The following is a 20,309-nucleotide window of genomic DNA, read 5'->3' as shown; positions in this document are numbered from 1 at the left end:
AAGGGTAAAAGCAAAGGAGGAAGGAGAGGACAATGCAGAGAAAGACAGTAATGGTGGAGAGTCAAACTATGCATGAGATTTCTGGAGATAAGTTGGATGACGGATTCTTTAAAAATTTGATTTGATGTAGGCTAAGGGGAGGCAAAGTAGGAAAGTGCATTCTGTGGGAGAATTGAGAGCATGTGTGTTTGGATGAGCTGGAAATGGGTTTCTGAGAAAGAGGGAGTGTGATCGTGAACACAGGAAGGGAGGGTGGAAGATGAGATGAAAGCTGAAGAGAAAAGACATTAGGGAATGTGTATAAACACATGGCACTCTAACAAATACATATGTCAAAGTCACCTAACCCCCGTCCATATATATATAGAAACATATATACAATACTTAGCATTTTATAGATATATACAGTACCCTCATGTATATCCATATACATTAAGTATATATAGAAGGTATAGCCTGTATTTTCACCACCTTACTCTCTCATACTGCCTTGGTCTCATGAATAAAACACTGGCACACACATATAGTACATTCACATCCATTTTTGTACACACACACACACACACACACACACACACACACACACACACACACACACACACATTATGTGCCAGCACAGGCTCTCACACAGACATATCCCACTTGTGCATGGTGCACATGCGACATCTGCATACAGTATAGACACACTTGCACCCACACAAACTACCTCTGTGCCAGAGCTCTACAGCAGTGCAGCTTGTTAAATGGAGCATTATTTTCCTGAGCGGACATAGCAGATGAGGGCTGGCAGACCTCTAAGCTCTGAAAATAGCATTAAGTTCTGCAGCAATGGATTACAGAAAAGTTGGAGTTTTTAATGCTAAAAGAAATAAAACAAAACAAGTCGAGAGTGCGCATTTTGCTGAGAAAGTTTGTATTGTATTTTACTTTTTCACTTGGTCTACTATATCTGCTGAGGAAGATAAAGCAATTCATATAACCCTACACTTTAGGTCATGTTGAAAGAGGTAAAATCACAGGGGTATTATTGACTGCAGGGAAATGGTGGGTCTTAGTATGTGTTACTCTGTGTTACTCTTTTGTCCACCACTCCAAAGATCCAGGGTAGTTTCCCAGTGACAGTACCTTTGGCTCTATATATGTGGATGGAAAATGGGGGATACTTTCTATTGCATGTGCAAAAACATGCTGTACTTGATCTTAGTCGAGCCAATTTTTTTCTAAGATAATTTATTTAATTACAATTTATTTATGTGTGTGTAGGATGGGTTGTGTATAAAAAATGATTTTAAAAAATCATTGCCTTTGACATTTTTAAATTATAGAGATTTGTTGTGATTATGGATTCCCCTATAAATCTGGGACTGAGCCTGTTCCTAGGATAGCCTTTAACAGAAAATGCTACCTGTTAGCATTTTTTTTGACTTTGGTCAGCTGTTGATGATAAAGCGGTTGTCTGTCAGAGAAATCTATAGCAGTGTCACTGGTGTAACTGTTTTAAATTTAAACTCAAAAACATGCAAGCTTCAGGATTTAACCCCACTACATAACTGTGTTTATTTGCTATGTTTTGTTGCAGAGATTTGTTTGCTGACGCGGGGTAGAAGGACAGCCAGCGTCCGAGCGGACACATACTGTCGCCTGTACTCACTGTCTGTCGACAACTTCAATGAGGTGCTGGAGGAGTATCCCATGATGAGAAGGGCCTTTGAAACTGTTGCACTGGACAGACTGGACCGTATTGGTAAGAAAATAATCTTTTAAAAAGACAATTCAAGATTGAACAAACTGTATTTTGCAAACTGTCATCAATACACGAAGGCTGCAGTTAGTGTTAGAAATAATAATATAATGCAAATCAAGGTGTTTTTAATATTTGTAAATAAGGCATATAATAAATCTCATTTCAGCCTGGTCAGCTTAGAGTAGATTTGACCAGTGGGGTAGAAGAGTATTACTGTATCTATGTTTTACTTTCTGCGTGTGTATGTTCAGAATGACACACTGACACGTATATAAAAAAAAGAAAGATCTTTCAAACCAGAGTCACAGCTCTTTGACAAAATTTTAGGGCTGTAAAAATGTCGACACTGATACTCAATGACTGAAATTACTTTCAAAGTCATCCTCATATAAACATGCAGATAGAGCTCTGGTTTTGAAATCCCTGTGTGACATCTCTTAGGCATACAATTGACATTCTCTCCATATCCATCACTGTTCCCAGGCTCAGCCTGGGCAGATGAAAAATTCACAATGAAAGGCACGCCTGTATCATCACTCAGCCATCGCTGCATGCTCTGTTTTATCCTCAGCTATGTTTAGAATGGAGGATAGAGAAATTGCTTTAGGGGGTCTCTTTGTAGAAAATGGCTGCTTTGAAAAGATGTGGTGGGCTGATAGTGATGTTTCTGTGAGATGGTCTCTGGTGTATGTCCTATCTGCGGGGCTTGATGTTCATGTACACCCTTCTTCGCTAATAAAGTCACTCACACAGCACTGATCCGTAAATTAATTACTTGATGGACTGTGCACAATCTGATTGGAGGTGTGCAGGTGATAAAGGGTCAGGTGGTGCCAGGGTCAAGCTGGATGTAGATACAATACCTCACAGCAATTCCTCTACTAATCTGCCACCAGTCATAACAGAAAATGGAGAGATTGATCTGGGCCTAATTGCATTTACAATATCTTCGGGTTTCTCAGCCTTTTGTTCGCACCAAATTGAAAATGTCAGCCATGTGAATTAACCCGGTCACTGCTAGTGCAACCATTCAACAAAGACTAATGGACTTTGCGGTCAGAGTTGCACACATTTCTCTAGAAGGTTGCATCAGCAGTTAGTATGCCTCTCATAGTGATGTAACTCCAATGTGTCTCTTTGACCTTGTGCACAGCTGATGATATGAAGGAGCACAAAATATTATGAGCAAGTATTTCTTAAAATCAGACTGTGAAAAGCTCTATTCTGATACTAAATTTCAAATTTGTAAATTACTTTTTTATTTCTGTGTCATGAGAAGGCTTATCCCATGAAAGCTAGAATTTTACAACAGTACGGTTTCAGACTGAGCCCTGACCTAAAAGGTGCTTCCCTTTTGATGTCATCAGCCAGTAACAGGAGAGGAAATATGACATCAGTAGATATTCACAGACTTGACGCATTTCCTCAGCGTAGATTACACTCTATCCCAGGCTGAACCTGCTCCTCGTGGTACAATGTTTGCTTTATGTTTTGTCCCTGTCACCTAGGGAATCACAGTAATAGCTAGTTAAACATACATCGCCTACACCTCAGGCTGTCATGCATCCTGAACGTCTGTCTCTGGGTAGTTATCTCCCACCTATCTTTTGTTGTTTCTCTTATTCTGTGCTCTTTTATGCTTTGTCTTTTCCCTTCTTCTCCTTCCCCCATCTCTTTCTGAAATCTCTTTTACTCCCTTTTCCCACTTGTGATTTTCAGGTACATTTTTTTGTCTTTATTTTTTTCCTTCATAGCTGTTCCTGTATTAGGTTGCTATATTGGAGATGGTTGCTGGAAAACAGGGTGGTTATTCGAGTACACCCAAATGTCAGCCTGGTTCTATCTGCATAGAAGATTTATGCTCATTCTCCTTTTACCTATTTCTTCTCTCACCTATCACTCTCTCTGTGTCTCTTTCTGTTTTTGTGTTTGTGTGTGCATGTACTTTAAAAGGCAAGAAAAACTCCATCCTGCAGCACAAGGTACAACACGACCTCAGCTCTGGTGTACTCAACTACCAGGAGAATGAGATCATCCAGCAGATTGTGCAGCATGACAGGGACATGGCCCACTGCGCACACCTCATGCAGAATGCCCCACCCCAGTCGCCTCCCTCGCCTACCCCTGTCATCTGGGCCCCCCTCATCCAGGCCCCTCTCCAGGCAGCAGCCGCCACCACCTCAGTAGCCATTGCCCTGACGCACCATCCCCACCTCCCACCAACACTCTTCAGGCCTCCGGTTTCTGTTCTGGGGTCTCTAAAGGACCCTCCCAGCCGGCTCAAGAAGTTCCACACATTTGTTCCTTCATCCAAAGCACCTGGCTCTGCTGGGGACTCTCCCTCTAGCACACCCTCGAAACTGCGCACTGGGGTGGACATGCCATTGCTGGCCTCTTTTCGGGCTCAGCACATGACATCAGGTTCAGGGGCAACTGGCTCTAGCCAGCAGGCTTCAGGTAGCGGAGGCCAGCGTGGACCTAGTGGGGGTGGGTCTGGGTCTGGGTCCAGTGGAGGAGGGGCAACTGCGTTCCCCTTCGGACCATACTCATCGTCTGGTTCACCCTCATCTAGTATGGCCCAGCTACACCCACAACCGCAGCATCTACAGCCCTTCCGCTCCAGCACCCCACCTCTCTCAAACCTCTTCCACCAAGGATCTACAGGAGGAAGCACCGGGTCAGGAATAAGTGGAGGAGCAGTTGGAGCTTGTGGTGGTGCTACAGGGTGGTCTGCAGGTGGCGGTTCTGTAGAAGGAGCCACTGGAGGAGACACCGCTTGGGCTGGAGAGGACTTTACAACTGGAACAACAGAAGCGACTCCCGACAGTCACTTTGGTTTGGTCGGAGCTACTGGTGGATCAGTAGGAGGGATCTCAGGGGAATCAGTGGGAGGGATATCTGAAGGATTGGTGGGTGCCACTTGTGGCAGGTTAGCAGGTGGGGCATCAGGTGGATCAGTGGGGGGCGTTACTTGTGGGCCAATGGGAGATGGAGCCAGGAGATCAATGAGAAGGGTTTCCAGAGGATCAATTGGAAGGGCTTCTGGGGGATCAGTGGGAGGGGCTTCAGGAGAATCACTAGTAGTCACGACTACTGGAGGATCATTAGGGAGGGCGTCTGGTGGATCAATGGGAGTGGTTACTGGGGGATTGACAGGCGGGGCATGTGGGGGACCACTTGGAGGGCTTTCTGGGGATTCAGTGGTGGGGAATCCTGGTGGATCGTTGGGAAGGGCTTCTGGTGGATCAGCAACTACAGCAACTAGCCATATAGGAGGAGGTTTGAGTGGGCCAGGGGGAGGGGTGATTGGAGGGCATATTGGCAGAGCAGCAGGAGGGGCAGTAGGGAGCCATATAGGAGGTTCTACCGCTTTTCCTGTAGGAGGGGCTTCTGGTGGAATTACAGCTGGACTCATTGGTTCCTCCCGTTGTCAGAGTCCTATATCTACTGGCTCATCCAGCCCTATGCCTGGGCAGCTTCTCCATAGCCAGCCACCTCCCAAGCCTCCTCCGGTGGCTCCTTTGCAGCAGTTTGCTGGGGGAGGCAGGACTACCAGCGGCTTAAACCTCTTCCATTCCCCTCCACAAGGCTCCCCAACTTCTAGCAGACGACAGCACAGCCAACAGCCTGCTGAGGGCTCCCCATCTTCCCTCAGCCATTTTAGCCTAGCAGGCCTCCAGTCTGGCTTCCTGCCTCACCAGATGTCCCTAGAGAGGTCTGCCCTGGCCTCACTGGCCCAGTATGGTTCAGCAAACGCCTCCCCCTGCCTTACCCCAGTTGCGCCCAGCCCTACCGTTCAAAGCCCAGTGGCAGGCAGGACTTTCCACTACAGTGACCCCTCCAGCACCACAGGATCCCACAGTTCTCTGCTCATGCCTCAGTCTTCACTCCCTTCACAGCTTCCCAGCCAGCCACACACGACAGGGAGAGATTCTCCACTGGGCCGCTTTTCTGAGGACCTAAAGCTTTTATCCAGCTCCCACCCATCTCTGCAGCAGGAGGTGGCCCAGGCCTTAGGCCACCAAACTCCTCGCTCCTCTGTGGAAACTGGATATTACCCCTCACCCTTTTCCTCACCCACTCTTGTGCCCAAACCCTGTAGCTCAGTGCCAGGGCGCATGACTCCTCCAATCCAGACGTCTCCGGGGCACCCTCAGCAGACTCGGTCTCCTGGGGCCTCCCCGGCTTTGCCACTGAGGAGGAGCTCTGCTGCCTACTCATCAGATCTAGAACCTCAAACTGTCCGCTCTAAACTCCCTTCCAATTTGTGAGGATTGATCACACCCTCCTGTGCTCCTCCGAACTGAAACACACACAAACTATCTCCATGTGTGGCATTCTTTTCTTTCTGTCTAAAGAACTCACTGTGTTCCACCTCTCATTTTACCAAGATCTTAAATTTACTGTGATTTAAAAGACTCTTTACCTGGTAACTCAGAGCTTTAGAATAGTCTAAATTTGTTTTAAGCTTTTGACGTCTTTTTTTATTCATACATACTGTATATAGATAGAGATATATTTAAATGATAAGTTAATCAAGGGACTAGGAGGGTGTGAAAAACAGGACAGTCATTTTCTTTATTTCTATAACTATGCCAAATTCATCCGGTGATGTTTGGGAAGATAATTCAATGGACAACACAATAATACTCTTTTTCTGCAGGAACCTATGCACTAATACCTGCATGTATAAAGGCTTTTTGTGTGTTTCAAAAAAAAAAAAAATTATCTACATTTTTAGCTACAACAACATGCTTCAAGACAGGCTGACTCTTGTACCATCTCATTTAGGATCACATATTGTTGATCCTTAAATGTATCTATTAGATTGTACTTATTTATCCTCTGTATAAACTTTTCAAAACCTTACGAGAGATGGAGAAGAGATTTTAGGAAACCAAAAAGGCTTTTCCTGTGGGGTAATAATTCGCCTCCTCTTGGCCCATCGATCCTTATTTTATACCACTTTATCGTAATAATACTGTTTTTTGAAGCAGGGCGAGAGGGGTTCAGCGAGCTACCCTCCATCTCAATATTGAGACATAACAGTATGTGAGCAACTGGCTTTCTGCAGAGTCCTCAACCATGTCCTAACAAGCTCACTTTGTCTTCCAAGCTCATGCCACTTAATGTGTGTAGAAAGCATGTGTTGTTTTTTTCTTCCTGACTGTGTGCAACTGTTAATGTGTGAGTGTTAGTGAGAATACATGCGTGAGTCAGTGGAACAGTCGAATGCAAGGCAAGACTTTTCCCTGGACTGATCAAAAGGACATTTGCCTTTTTTCACAAAAAAAAAAACTAGGACTTCCATTAAACCACAGCTTGTGTGTTGCATTGTGTAGCACTCACAATTCAAAATCAAAGTTAGTAAAAAATACAGTAGCCCCAACACTACACTTTCAGTTATTGAGCAAATACAGTACATACAGTACACAAGCTGAAATATCCTAAAAGTGCTAGAAACGGAAATATGCCACTTGATATTTAATTTCTTCATTACTTCTTCTACTGTAGCTGCTATATGGTCAACATAGACATGTCTCCTCACTGAAGGCTTGTGTTGAGTTTGAGATGTTGAATGTATGTACATTTGTTATTGTTAAAAGTAAGTACTTTATGGTAGATGCACTGAAGGCTCTGTGCCCCCGGGGGGGGATGGGGGGATGGGGGGGGGGGTAAAGACGGTTCCATAACTAAAAAGGTCACCAGTTGAATATGTACAACAGACGTTTTCATCAGCAGCCATTTCTCCTGAAAAAAAGTGTCCTTTAGCAAGACACAGAACCACTACCGACTAAATTGTTGTCAGCCAATGTTGATATATGACTCGATATGCTGCCCAAAACAGCCAACTCTTTACGGCAGGAGCTCCATAAAGTACTACAACTGCGTACTACAACCCTGAGAGAAACTGCACATCATTCAAAAACAGACCCCCTGTTTCGATTGCATTGCTGCAGGTATATCTGGATTCAGATAGCCTACGCTGCATTCATGGAGCAAGCCTATTATCGATTTGGATGTTTTGCAGTCAAAAGTGAAAGATGAGAAAATGCCCTTTCTGTGTGTATGTACGTGTATTCATCTAAATCCTGGTGACTCTGAGCCTCAGAGTTGTCGAGAAAACTGAATGCACAGTAGAGCAAGGTATCACCACGTTCCCAAAGGAGTGTAGCAGTGATATGCTTCTACATGTTGGTCTGTAGCTCATCACCAAGACAGACCCGGGTTCCACTCAGACAGCTGAGTCCCTAACTCAGTCACAGCACTCAGCCACAGCAGCCTAATTTAACAAGACATGCCTGTAATCCCTTGACCCTAACAGGCTATCATGGACTCACACACAGAGGTGCACAGTGACCATGCTCTCCCCTCATTACAGTTCCCAGAAGTCCCCATAATAAGGTAGCGCAATACACATGACATGACACTCGGCTGCAGGAGTGCACATTTACAGACACACAAGAGCACACAATGACTGTTCCTGGCAGAAAATAAAAACTATTCAACAATTTTTTTTTTTTTATCCACAGCATTTATGTTGCTGAAAATATCCTCAACTGAATTTTCAGTAAGCCAATCTATGTCCAATTGATTTTCCACTTTCTTATTGGATTCACACCAGCCAGGCCAGTTTATATAGCCAGTAGTTCTTACCAATTTTATGATTAGGGATTTAATGTATGATTTTTATTGAAGACATGAATACATGAACTGTAACCTTAAGGAAGACGTGGGATATGAATATCCATTTCAATTAGTTTCTTCTTTTTTTTTTTAAAGCTACACTATTGACAATGTGCTACATGTTAGGGTGTTGATTTTTTTCCTTACTTTTTTTTAGATAAATGGCCAAATGTGTGCAAGCAGTGCAAAAAAAGAAAAACAAATTCTACCATAGCGCTGAATATGAGAAAATATAATGATTAATCATAACAATGATAAGCACATGGCTTTGTTATCATTCTGTCAGAACAGCCTCAACAATCCAATGCAACACCAAACATTACTGTGATTTGCAAGTGTGACAAAACCAACTGCTCAATGCAACATATCCAGACATGATCTGTGCTATCATTAAGTGAAATGTAACACCTGACGTAGAATTAGATGAGACAGACTGAGGGGAAATCGACACAGCAAGAACTCTATGATTATTTGGCTGATCATCAGAGAATTACTCCTGTATTATATTACATAGGTGAGATCGATAATGGATTATATCTTTTACATGGATACACATGACCTTTTCATGGTCTTCTCCGCAGACAGAGCAGGCGTTACTAATGGCTAGAGCAGTGTTTTGTTCACCTCTCCTCTCCATTTAACACCTTGCCTGTATCTACAGTAAACAACTATCTGAAAGGCTCTGAAAAGTTTACGTTGGCCTCACGATACGGGGCCCAGGAATCTTCAGCCCACCATCTAGAGGGGCAGAAAGGTGAAAGAGACAAAGCTCTGCGACAGTATAGACAGAAAGCGAATAGAGGGAACTGTTGCACCTCTGGAATACTGATTGTCTGCACACAGTGTAGGCATTTTAACCTTGGTCTTCCTGTACCTGCTAGCCTTGGACGTCCTGAAAAGTCCCCCTTTTTCCCCTCATGATATGACCTTATTTAGGTGTAGGGAACAATGTAGTCGGACACTCAGTCACCTGGAAGACAGGCACCCCATGGGGTATTCATGCTGACAGGGTGCGCTGTTCCGGGTTGGACCGGTGGCATTTTGCACCCTGCCTTATGATTGTTCCTGAGTGCTAGTGGATGCTTCTTACTGTGGTATTGATTGGAATGACATAAAGGAAAGCTTTGAGCTGTGTTGTATAGCTAGCAGCAAGTGTATAAGTGTGTGTGTGACTGTGTTTCCTGCGCTGCCTGGCAGGGTCGATGACTGGGGCTGGGTGCTGTCTAAGGAGGGTGGGACAGGGAGCCACAGGTCAGAGCTTACAGAGAGACAGACATTGGACAGGGATTGATTAGTTGGCCTGAACTTAGTCTGGTCTATTATCACAGATAAGTGGTTTAGGAGAGGGGTGGGTGGGTGTATCAGCTGAATCTGTCACTAACAGTTAGCGAGCTGACACAATCTGCATGCTTACCTGTCTGTTTCATCTGGGACCAGAATCTTTGCAAATTATTCTGTCCTGGACTTTATATGCAAGAAAACTCTTTTTTTTTTTTTTATGAAAATAAGAAAAGCAGTTTTTGATTGATAACCATGACGCTTTGAAATCATGTCATGGAAATGAAAAAGGGGTTTCTTAAGCCATAGGTTCATGAAATTTGGAGTAACAAGATTTTCACCTGACAGCAATGTTTATTCTTCAAGGGGATTTGCTATTTCCATCCTTGCAGACTATTTGTTGCAGCTGCATCTGTAGCGTAATGGAGTATCGAGACTGTGTTTTTTTTTGTTTTTTTTGAGGAATCATCTGGGAATTAGATAAGGAGGCTTTGAAACTTTGTGTCTTTTGAGAGAGGCGAATAAAGAAAAACAAGCGACTCACTCGCTCACGCAGGGAACTATTTCCATTATGTCTCCCTGTGTCACCCATCTGAACAGGGGAAGAAAACGGCTGTTTGAGGGCAAAGGAGGAAATAGCAATGAAGGGCAGTTGAAGGATCACGACAGCTGCCAGCAGTCTGCCCAAGCTAGGCTATTCTGAAATCAGTACAGAGGAAACAGTGGGAAAGCGTCTGACGTGTCTGTGTTTTGCTCCTGTCAGGGATTGTTTCATTTCAACATCATGCATTTGTATGAAATGGTTGCTCTGTTTCAACTGAATCTAATCTAAGTCAGGGCTGCCTAGTCTCGAAACTGAAACTGTGTATTTTGAGATAAAAAGCAAAATTAATGCAAACTCATAATGTCTGGCAAAAATTAATATTATTACATTTCTCTGCCTGGAGCCATACCTGGATCCAGCCCTGCTGTTGGCCCTATAACCAAATGTGTTGTGAAAACAGCCAGCAGGTTTCTGCGTTGCTTCAATGATGGAGCTCCACATGGCACCTCTGTACCACGTCCAACTCGTGGTTGTTTCTGTAATGCAGCATTCTCAGATTTCGCTTGGTGCACTTCCAATTTCGCCGCCTAATCTTAGCCTCCCTCTCCTTTTGTGCCGCCCCACTCGCCCATGAATATGTGTTGGTGAGTCAGCGATGCACACTAATGAAATCATTTGCTATGATTGAGGATTAGATGTAGCAGCGGCGGAATCGAACCTGGAATTTCTCGGGGGAGAAAGAGGCACGTGTGTTTTTGTTTTTTCTCCGAGGCTCTCGTTGCTCATTCATAACCACAAATCCCCAACCCCCCCCCACCCCCACCCATCCACAAATGCTCAGTTTATTTCATACACAAGCACCATGTTCCATATAACAGCGTACCTCAGAGTGATTGGATATGATATGAAGATTGCTATATGTGGTGGAAAGGTCTGTTTATCATAGCATCTAATACAACTGACCTGTTTTGCTGCTGCTCCAGTGAGATGGAATAACACGACAGTAATGTTACTTTGACAACAAAGTGTGCTGCTGGCCAGTGTAACCTGGATCTGACCCAGTTTAAGGATACCATTTAACAGTGGGGTGCGTACAAGTTCACTCAAAGACTGAATCATCTTCAGATCCTTCAGGGTAATGGCCCTGTACAGCTAAATGGCAGGTGTCCCTATTTGTAGCTGTCAATATAAAATCATTCATTCATGCTATTTTACAGCTTGTTCATATATAAAAATTTGACTTGGTTCTGTAATCTAACAAATATACAAATTAGTGTCTTAGATTTGGGTCTGAAAAAACATATGGTACAATTGTTTCTCTATTGGTTGCAGCTGATTGGAAAATCCTGTGTTGAAGCTAAAGGTGAGGCTGCTTTTCACTCGATTAAAGATGTGGTGGGGGTTCTGTATTTGGAGAGATCAGGGTTTATGTAAAAAAAAAAAAATCCTGCTTCTAAAAGCTGTCTTTCATTTGCTGAAGTATGTACTATAATTCCACTTAATCTGACGTTGGGAACGTAATGTCGGCAAGATACTTATACAGATTTATATATTTCCATAGGACCTATTTATATTTCTGTATTTATTTTAGACTCTCTTAATAAGTGATGTCATCATCATAACAGATACTAATAAGCAATGTTCACCAAACTGTGTGTATGTACAGAGTTCATGTCCATGATTTGTATGGAAACATGTCATTTACATTGTATAATCTCTCTACTCTGGCGCGGCGCAGGAGTGGGACATTTTCGTTACATGATGCTACAGACCAAGACTTTCTACCTGAAGGCTCAACCTTTTTGTTTCATGAAGGCAGCGACTGGTTCAACACTTCTTACAAGGACACGCAGCCTTTTGGGGAGGACAGTATTTTGACCGCTTTGCTATCGATCAATGGATATCTATTTTTTCTGCATTTAACATTGGAACTATGGGAAAAAGCAATAAGAGAACTGTACAGGTATGGTGTGACTGGATATGCACCTACGGGACATTGCGCTGACCCACTGGACAACCACACACACACACACACACACACACATATACATACAGTAGCAATGGCTCATGGTTTGTGTGGCAGTGAAAGGAGTGAGGCAAAAACTGCATTGTCGATAAGCACACATACTGGATGAAATAAAACGGTATAGAATAAAATATAAGGAACACCTACCCGGAGTGTTATTTCTCTCTGTTGTTTGCATGCTCTCAACTCTGTGCATACATGTGTGCAGCTAGTGGCGGGGAATGGCGACTTTGTGAGGTTACACTCATTATTTTTTCCCTCCATCTTGTGAGATGTGTCAATAAGCAAAAGCCTTTTGCACACACACACTCACACACACACATTCACTCACAGATGCACACAAAGAGCGGTCAAGAGACAGGTGAAGCTCCTCAGAACGCTGCAAATGTTGGCAGACTGTAGAAAGGAGGACAGTCTGCGTCTGCCCCTGTGAGCACTCAGCCATCTGCTTCATTAGAATTCCCCCTTGAGGTAACCTTCCCTTCTCCAAGAGGAACTCATTGAAAGTGAAGGGCTTTGTTTTAGATTGTCTATTGTAATTACACATTATTCTCCTCCTCTGATGCCTGCTTGCTGAGAGGAGAGGAGCTGGCTTACAGCCACGAAAAAATATACACACACTCTCACACACACACACACACACACACACACAGGAGTGTGGTGTAAACGGTGCATGACCGCTGCTGCCGCCACTTGAGCCTCCTGTATGCTGTCTCTGTGTGGTTCTGTGCAACGGGCCAGATCAGTGAGGTCATGGTGACATCCTCGCTCGGTTGAGGTGGCTGTCTCTCTGCTGCCATAGAGAGACAACCAGCGCTAATGCCTTCCTCTGCAGCATCTGTGATAATCTGCTCTAGTTCTCCTTGGGTCAAACTCAACAGTAATTAATCCTACCATTACCCTGCAGGCCTCAGGGTTAAAGCATTGTATATACATGTATCGCAAGTTTTTTCTCTTTTTTCCAGATAGCCCCTTTCAACTTGACACTGGTGCTGAAAGTGGGAGAAAGGATGCCTCAATTTTTACATAAATTAAAATATTTTTATAGTGACATTTGAGAGAGACACGGGGATTTGGGCGGATATCAGTCAACCAGAGGGGAGAAACTTGAGTGTCCTGAAAGTCTAAGATCTGAACAGAGTGATAGTGCATCAAAAGCGGAGTTGTTACATAAATTCAGAACCTAAAATGTGCCATTATCTGGTTCCCAACATCCCCTTTTTTTCTTTTTCCCCGTCCAAAACACCTGTTATATTTGTTAGTTTGATTTTAAGGAAAACGCTTTTACTTTCCAGATCTTGTCACGCTCATAGCATGCAGGCTTGGCACTATATTTTTTTGGCAGCAAAGGGCCCAGAGCACTCAGAAACACACAGTAACTACAGCACATCCGTATTAGTGCTTTTTTTTTCCTCTAAAACCCTGCCGTCAAAGCCTTTTGACATCTGCCAGTTTGTTCACAAATATTGTTCAAATGCCAACTTTGCAGTGTTCCAGCTTTTGATGCGCATGGCTGAAAGTTTTTCTTTTTGTGTCAGTGTGTATGTGTGTGTCCATGCACGTGGGTGACTCTGCGTATTTGTGTATGTGTGTGTATGTGTGTGTGTGTGTGTGTGTGTGTGCCCCCTGGGATTAAGTTCATGAAAGCATACGCATGGATAACATCAGAAAGATGGCCACAGGTTGCCAACCTGATGTCCCCTCTCTTCCTCTTGCTCTGCCAAACACCCCCCCCCCCAAAAAATATACCCAGTCCTCTGCTCACTTCTTCCCTCGCCTGCTGCAAAATCATGATGGTCAGAAATGGGCCATATGTGCCCTACTTAGAGGTAGAGGGAAGTTTCAGAGGGAAATATTGTACTTTTTCTATTTATTTCACAAGCTACTTTTCAAATTAGGATTTTTAATGAAACACAAATGATACATTTTCTGGCCATTTGTGACCCCTTACAAAAAAATTTATGAAGTTGGTATTGTTAAGAGGGGATTTTCACCTCTAAATTTTTCAGATGATTTTATTCAAATAACAGTTTGAGGCCACACAGTCACATGCCGAAGTGACCCTGGGCAAGATGCTGAGTCCCAAATTGCTCCCAGTGCTTACGCCAGTGCCTTGCACGGTAGCTCATTGCCATTGTTGTGTGAATAAGAGTCAAAATTGAAAATACTTTGGATAAAAGCACTATTTCAATGACCTCCATTTACCATTGACCTCAGATTTATCTCCTGACCCTTTGGAGGAGCCCGATCCCCAGACTTGTAACCACTGGAAGAAAGTAGCTACCTGTGTATAAATTAAAACTATAAGCTAAAATAGTTAACACTAGCTCCACTTCAACCAGCTACAACAGTACTTACTCTAAACATTGATGCATCAGTATTAACAATATTAGAATGTAATATATAATTATATATTTTACAGTATAATGAGTTATTTTGATAATTTAAGTGCAATTTGCTGAGAAAACAAAGGATTTAAAATTAAGAATGTTTTCTTGCTCCTCATACCATAATGTACATTGAAAGTATATAACATAATATCCACTCTTTTTTTTTTTTAACCTTTTCTGTTGTTTCCAGGTCAGTGGGTGAGTGTTAATCAGAAGTGAGAGAGACAGACTTTGATGTGATGCCTTGAGCTGCGACCCTGCTGTGATATGTCAACATAAGAACCAGCAGCTCAAGTTGTCACCCTGCCATCTGCTAACAGTCCATCCTAAATGTCAGTTTCTAAGCAAAACCAATTCTCCTGTCCAGACAGACCCTCAGAGCCTGATATAGTTCTGACTAGGAAGGCTTAGATCCATCTTGCGATGCTCATAAAATGTTTAAATAGTGTTTATTGAATCAGCCCTTGAGATTGAATTGCAGAGATTCATTCCAAAATGTGATATCCGCTATTTCCAAAATATGACCCCTGCTCCGCTTAACTGATCGCTGGCATGAGAGTGAAATATTCCAGTGGATATTTTGGGGTTTTAATTTAAATGAGTGATGTTAAGTGCTGGGTTTTGAAATGGTGAGCAGTAAGCTGATATAGTTCTCTCTCCACAACAAACATTTTGCAAAGAAACCAAATACATCTCAATACATTAGCATGCTGTTTAGTTCAAGGGATGAATCCTGCATATTCCATAAAAACTCTCTCTCTCTCTTCTAAAAATAATAATAAAAAAAGAAACCCAGATGAACTCATTTGAAAGAGAGGGAAATACCATTTTCTTATTTTTAGCAATTATAATCCTCCATGACTGGTGATCCCTGCAATACCATCCTCCTTCACTTCCTCCTCCTCCTCCTCCTCCTCTTCCTTTCCCCCAGTGAGAGATGATGGAGAAAAAGATCTCCCTTCCTCGTATGTCTCTTCCCCCTTTGCCGCATGTCTCACCATACACTCTGTCTCTTATACACATCTTCATCCTTTGAACTAAAGGAGAAAAAGCAGACCAGGACGGCCATACCATACCATAAATCATGTGGGTTTAAATTCTGACAGTAAATGGCCTTGTACTAAACCATCGCCAAGCTTCAGAGTGGAGCGTGTTGATTGGCTGTCTTGGCAGGCTTGTGTTCCTGCCATGGCTGCTCTTCCAGCCTTGAGAGATATCAGAAAAAAACAGTCCTTTATCTGTTTTTTTTTTTTTTTTCTTTGACTCTGAAAACCAAATAAATATTAGCAGCACAATATATTTTGTGATAAAATCATGATGTGAGAGTTAGCCATGAAGAGCTGAGGGAGCCAGGATCAAATTATCACCCACCATATGCATCTAGAGAGGCTTAATTACACTAGTGCAGGACTAGCCATTGTTCAGAATAATTAAGATAGTTTGAAGTGTCATTACTGACTCTGATAATTATAATTTTGCAGAAGAGCCAGTCTGTTGAGCAGAACCGCTCTTGGAGGGGAACAGAGAAGAGGAGCAATTTTCGAGTCAGCCAGCCAAAGCTCTGAATGTCATGCTGGCCCTGCTGACCTCCATGCTTCATCTCACCTGCAAATGAATGTCTTAGCTACTGGTGGGAGGGGAAAAAATGTGGCCCATTCATGTAATGGATTCCAAACTCATACCAAATGTGGTTGGAGCAAACCCAAAGACCTCATTAAGATAATCCTCTGAGGTGAGAGGCATCCAATTAAGTCCTTAACCATTTGAAAACAAACAAGCAAACAGGCATTCCTGCGGTGGCCATCTTATACTCTGAAGCATGCCTCAGATTTATAAACAAAATGCTTCTTGTCAACCAGGTAACAGATGGAACACACATGGTGAAAGAGTCAAAGCCAGCATTTCAATCATCCTCCTTATGTCAAGTGGCTTGTAATAGTATGTCATATCGCCCAGGAGAGCTGTTACATATACCAACACTGAGCGAAATCTGAATTAGCTGTGACTGTTAGACCTTCATACAATAGCAACCTGAAAGGCCTTTCAGTGAATGATTTTTTTTTTTCCTCTTATTATGGGACATAAAAATTCCCTGTCGCTGACCACTTCTGGTGTGCTTAAGAGTGAGAAATAGATCTTACCATAAGGCTTAAAGGACTGTTGAACAATCAGCAGCACATACACAAAGAGAGGGCTGTGGAGGGAGGAGGGAAGGGGAAGGGCTGTGGAGGGAGGAGACAGAAGAATGAGAGGTGGGCGACGAGGGAGACCTGCAGAAAAATTAATTATGTTTAACACAATGGCTACATGGTCTAAATTCTAAAATACCTGTGTATTGATTGACATACCTTATTGACCACGTCTGGTCCTCTTTTGGCTGCTGTTGCAAAGGGCACTTTGAAATGATTTCTGTGCTTATGCCAATATGACTTCAGAAAGAATCAAGTCACATACCGCTGTAGGAGATGTGCAGATCATTCAGGCATTTGGTGATGCTGCTATTTTCTCATCCAGTGCCTGTCAGCACTGCAAAGTTAGAACGTTTATGTCTGTCTTTTCACAACAGAGAGCTACACATGCAAAAACTGACATGTGACTGGCTGAGGAACAAACAGAACAGACTTCATTCATTTAAGAATGCAACAAATTTGTTCCTTCCCAACCATCTCAACTCAGTATTGCAAAATTAAATCTGTTTTCTCTTGTTTTCTGTTCAGCTATGGACATGGTTTGGTTAGGTTTAGGCATGAAAAAAACTTGGTCCAGAGTTAAGAGAAGATCATGGTTTGGGTTAAAATTACCATTTTGTTAAACCTGCAAAAACGTTTTGGCCACTTCGGAGCAGCAGAACAAGTTCTGAACACAACATTGACTTATCACATTATAAGTTGACATGGCAAAACGGTTGCATTTTACATCTAACAGTTATGGAGAAACGCCATCATTCATTTTGAAGCTTTATTTCTGGCCATCTAGCATATGTAAACCCAAAAGGCTTACGCACTCTTCACTCTGAGATCTGTTTGAACTGACTCTTTGATTGTTGTCACATTGTCAATTGATTCATTGTAATTATAAAAAATATTGATTGCAGCCACTTTAAGGAAACAGTTAGCCCCAGCAGTGAGCTCACTTTTGCATCTGCCCATGTACTACAATCTTTCAGTCTGTATCAGTTGCAACAGCCAGCTGTGAAGCAGGTTTCATAGACGCTATAGAGTCTTTACATAACACGAAGGAAGCAGATGCTAATTTGTGAGATGACTCACTTTCATTAGCTGAAGTGGATCCTTTTGAGCTATTGTACCTTTGATGTTTCTTCCTTAGGTGTTTCACAGGGAATAATTTTTATATGCAAAATGTGCAAGATTTATATTGCATGTTAATTGTCTGTGTGTATATATGTAAGTGTGTAACCACATAGCTCACAGCAGTGGATTCACAGTTACAGTACAGTGCCAACTTCCCCAGAGCAAAACAGGAAAAAAACAAAAATCAACAAGAGGGAGGAGTGGGGAAAATTGTATTGTATGTGAATGTGTGTGTGTTTGTGCTTATATATGTGTGAAAGTGCCTCTTTGCCTGTGTCTTTGAGTTTGTGTATGTTTGCGTGCCAGGACGCAAAAGCTGTAAATATGTCAGTATGGGCAAAACTGTTTTGTATTTGATAAGAGGGATGAAGGAGGGGGTGAAGGAAAGAACCCCGAGCAGTGATTGTGTAAGAAGGAGGAGGTGAATGTGAAAGGGTTGTGCTGGGGAGAGAAAAAGACCTGTGAGGTGTTGGATGGAGTGATGGAGTGTGTCTGTATCCAGGGTGAGTGTAGTGTAGGTATGTGTGTGTTCGGTGTTTCTGAAGAGTGAGAAGAAGAGACGAATAAACAGGGAGAGAAAGAGGCGGTGTTTTTGAACACCCATTTCTGCTCCTTTTCTAATCCTGGCACTGCCATTGGGATTAAAGGAGGCAGTTAAACGCTGAATATTTCATGATTATGTGTCAGCCGCAAAGAAATGTAGATAATTAACATGCTCCTTTCTGCTGGGATGATCATGAGTGTGAACAGTGTTGTTTTTCTAATTGACCTATAGTTTCCAGTTATCGCGTTCGCAGTTTCACCCGACTGACTGTTCCCCGCCCCCCGAACAGCGATCGTCCAATCATAGCTTAGCAAACGTAACTAGGTACAGCGAGTTAGGAGGCTCCATTAAGAGTAGTATTTGGTATTTGAAGAGTTTTGGATCTCTCTTTGAAAACCAAAAACACAAGCAAAAGTGTAAACAATGGACTGAAGTGCTCTAACATAAGTTGCAAATGTTAGCGTGTCCAGTTTGCGTTGCGGCTGTGGCTCAGGAGGTAGAGCGGGTTGTCAGCTAATTGGGAGGTCAGTGGTTCGATTCCCGGCTGAAGTGTCTCTGGGCAGGATACTGAACCCAAAATTGCTCCCCATGTATCATGGGTGTGTGAATGTGTGTCTATGGTGGAACAGCGCTATGTGAGTAAATGCGTGTCACGAGTTGTGACGTGTTTGCTGAGGTTTTTAAAAATGGTGGAGGCCATGGAAGTTGATTTTTCATTGGATGGTAAATGAATATTGTAATTCTGTGCAGTGCACACATCTGCTGTAAGAAAGGAGGACAAATATATCTTCCAGCACACTGCATTTTGACAAGCTCACACACATCACTGCTCCAAGCCAAATTATGTTTGATCAGCTAGTAATTACTGTGTCTGTGTAAGCAGTAACAGTAGCTACTTTTGAGTAATATAAGTAAAAACCATCATCTTTGTCATCTCATTTCTCATTCCCTCTGCATGGTGCTGAAATGCAGTCAACATTTTCTTGAAAGAAGAAAGAATGACCATATACATGACATGTAGAGACCACAAGCTCACAAGTTCCATTTGAAAGCAGTATACATTAGTTTGTGTGGTTTGTGGGTCCATTTTGCGACAGTGACTAAGGAGTTCAGCAAGCAGTCAATTCTTGTTTATGTATCTAGAGAAATGTTTACAAGTGCAAGCTTCAGATTTATTTTATTGCTTGAATTGGTAACTGCTCTGAAAAAGATAATTGCTGATGCTGCTGTCCACGCAGAAAATATGGTAAGGAACAATCAATACTGAACATGAAATATGGTGCAGATGCTTTCATGTATTTTTCCAGGGTTTGGAGTGTTACATGTAGCCTATTTAGGAGAAACTGTGTTTGCTTTGTTAGATAGTGTGACTAACCAGCTGTATCCAATCAGTGTGTGGAATGACCTCGGTGAATCTTCTCAAACTGCATGGAGGGACGAGTTGCTGAGCCAATTCAATAATTCCCACAAAACACAGAGCTTGCACTCAAAGAGATCTCATAGAGGTGAAATTCACTTCCTAATCCCCTGCCAAAAACTGAGCTGAAAAATTAGAGAATTAGTTTTCCCCTGGTTCTATAATGGCTGGTAGTTAGTTGACTCTCCAAATAGGATCCTATGTTGTCTCTGGCTCTCCCTCTGTGGCTCCCCCACTGATGCTTCTTCCTCCCTCCTTCACCTCCCTCCAAAGCCACTAAATCACTCTGACTGTGGACAAGCATGCAGTTAATAAACCTAATAGCCAGCAGGGAAGTTGTAGCATTATGTGTGTGTGTGTGTGTGTGT

At 42.8% G+C, this 20,309-nt stretch overlaps 1 protein-coding gene across 1 annotated transcript in view; it reads left to right on the top strand.

The window, feature by feature from the left end:
* The window catches only part of LOC111649517 (uncharacterized), a 47,081-nt gene extending 40,499 nt beyond the window's left edge, over nt 1–6,582 (top strand). Inside the window, exons 6-7 of the mRNA XM_023399270.2 lie at nt 1,580–1,744; nt 3,698–6,582. Of these exons, the coding sequence (XP_023255038.2) occupies nt 1,580–1,744; nt 3,698–6,015 (2,483 nt within the window). The 3' untranslated portion in view covers nt 6,016–6,582. The remainder of the gene's footprint in view (nt 1–1,579; nt 1,745–3,697) is intronic.
* Nucleotides 6,583–20,309: the final 13,727 nt, after the last annotated feature.

Source organism: Seriola lalandi, unplaced genomic scaffold, assembly GCF_002814215.2.
Source record: "Seriola lalandi dorsalis isolate HSWRI2012SDOR001 ecotype SW California unplaced genomic scaffold, Sedor1 jcf7180002051108, whole genome shotgun sequence".
Taxonomy (NCBI): Eukaryota; Metazoa; Chordata; class Actinopteri; order Carangiformes; family Carangidae; genus Seriola; species Seriola lalandi.
This window is presented reverse-complemented; position numbering and strand designations above follow the sequence as displayed.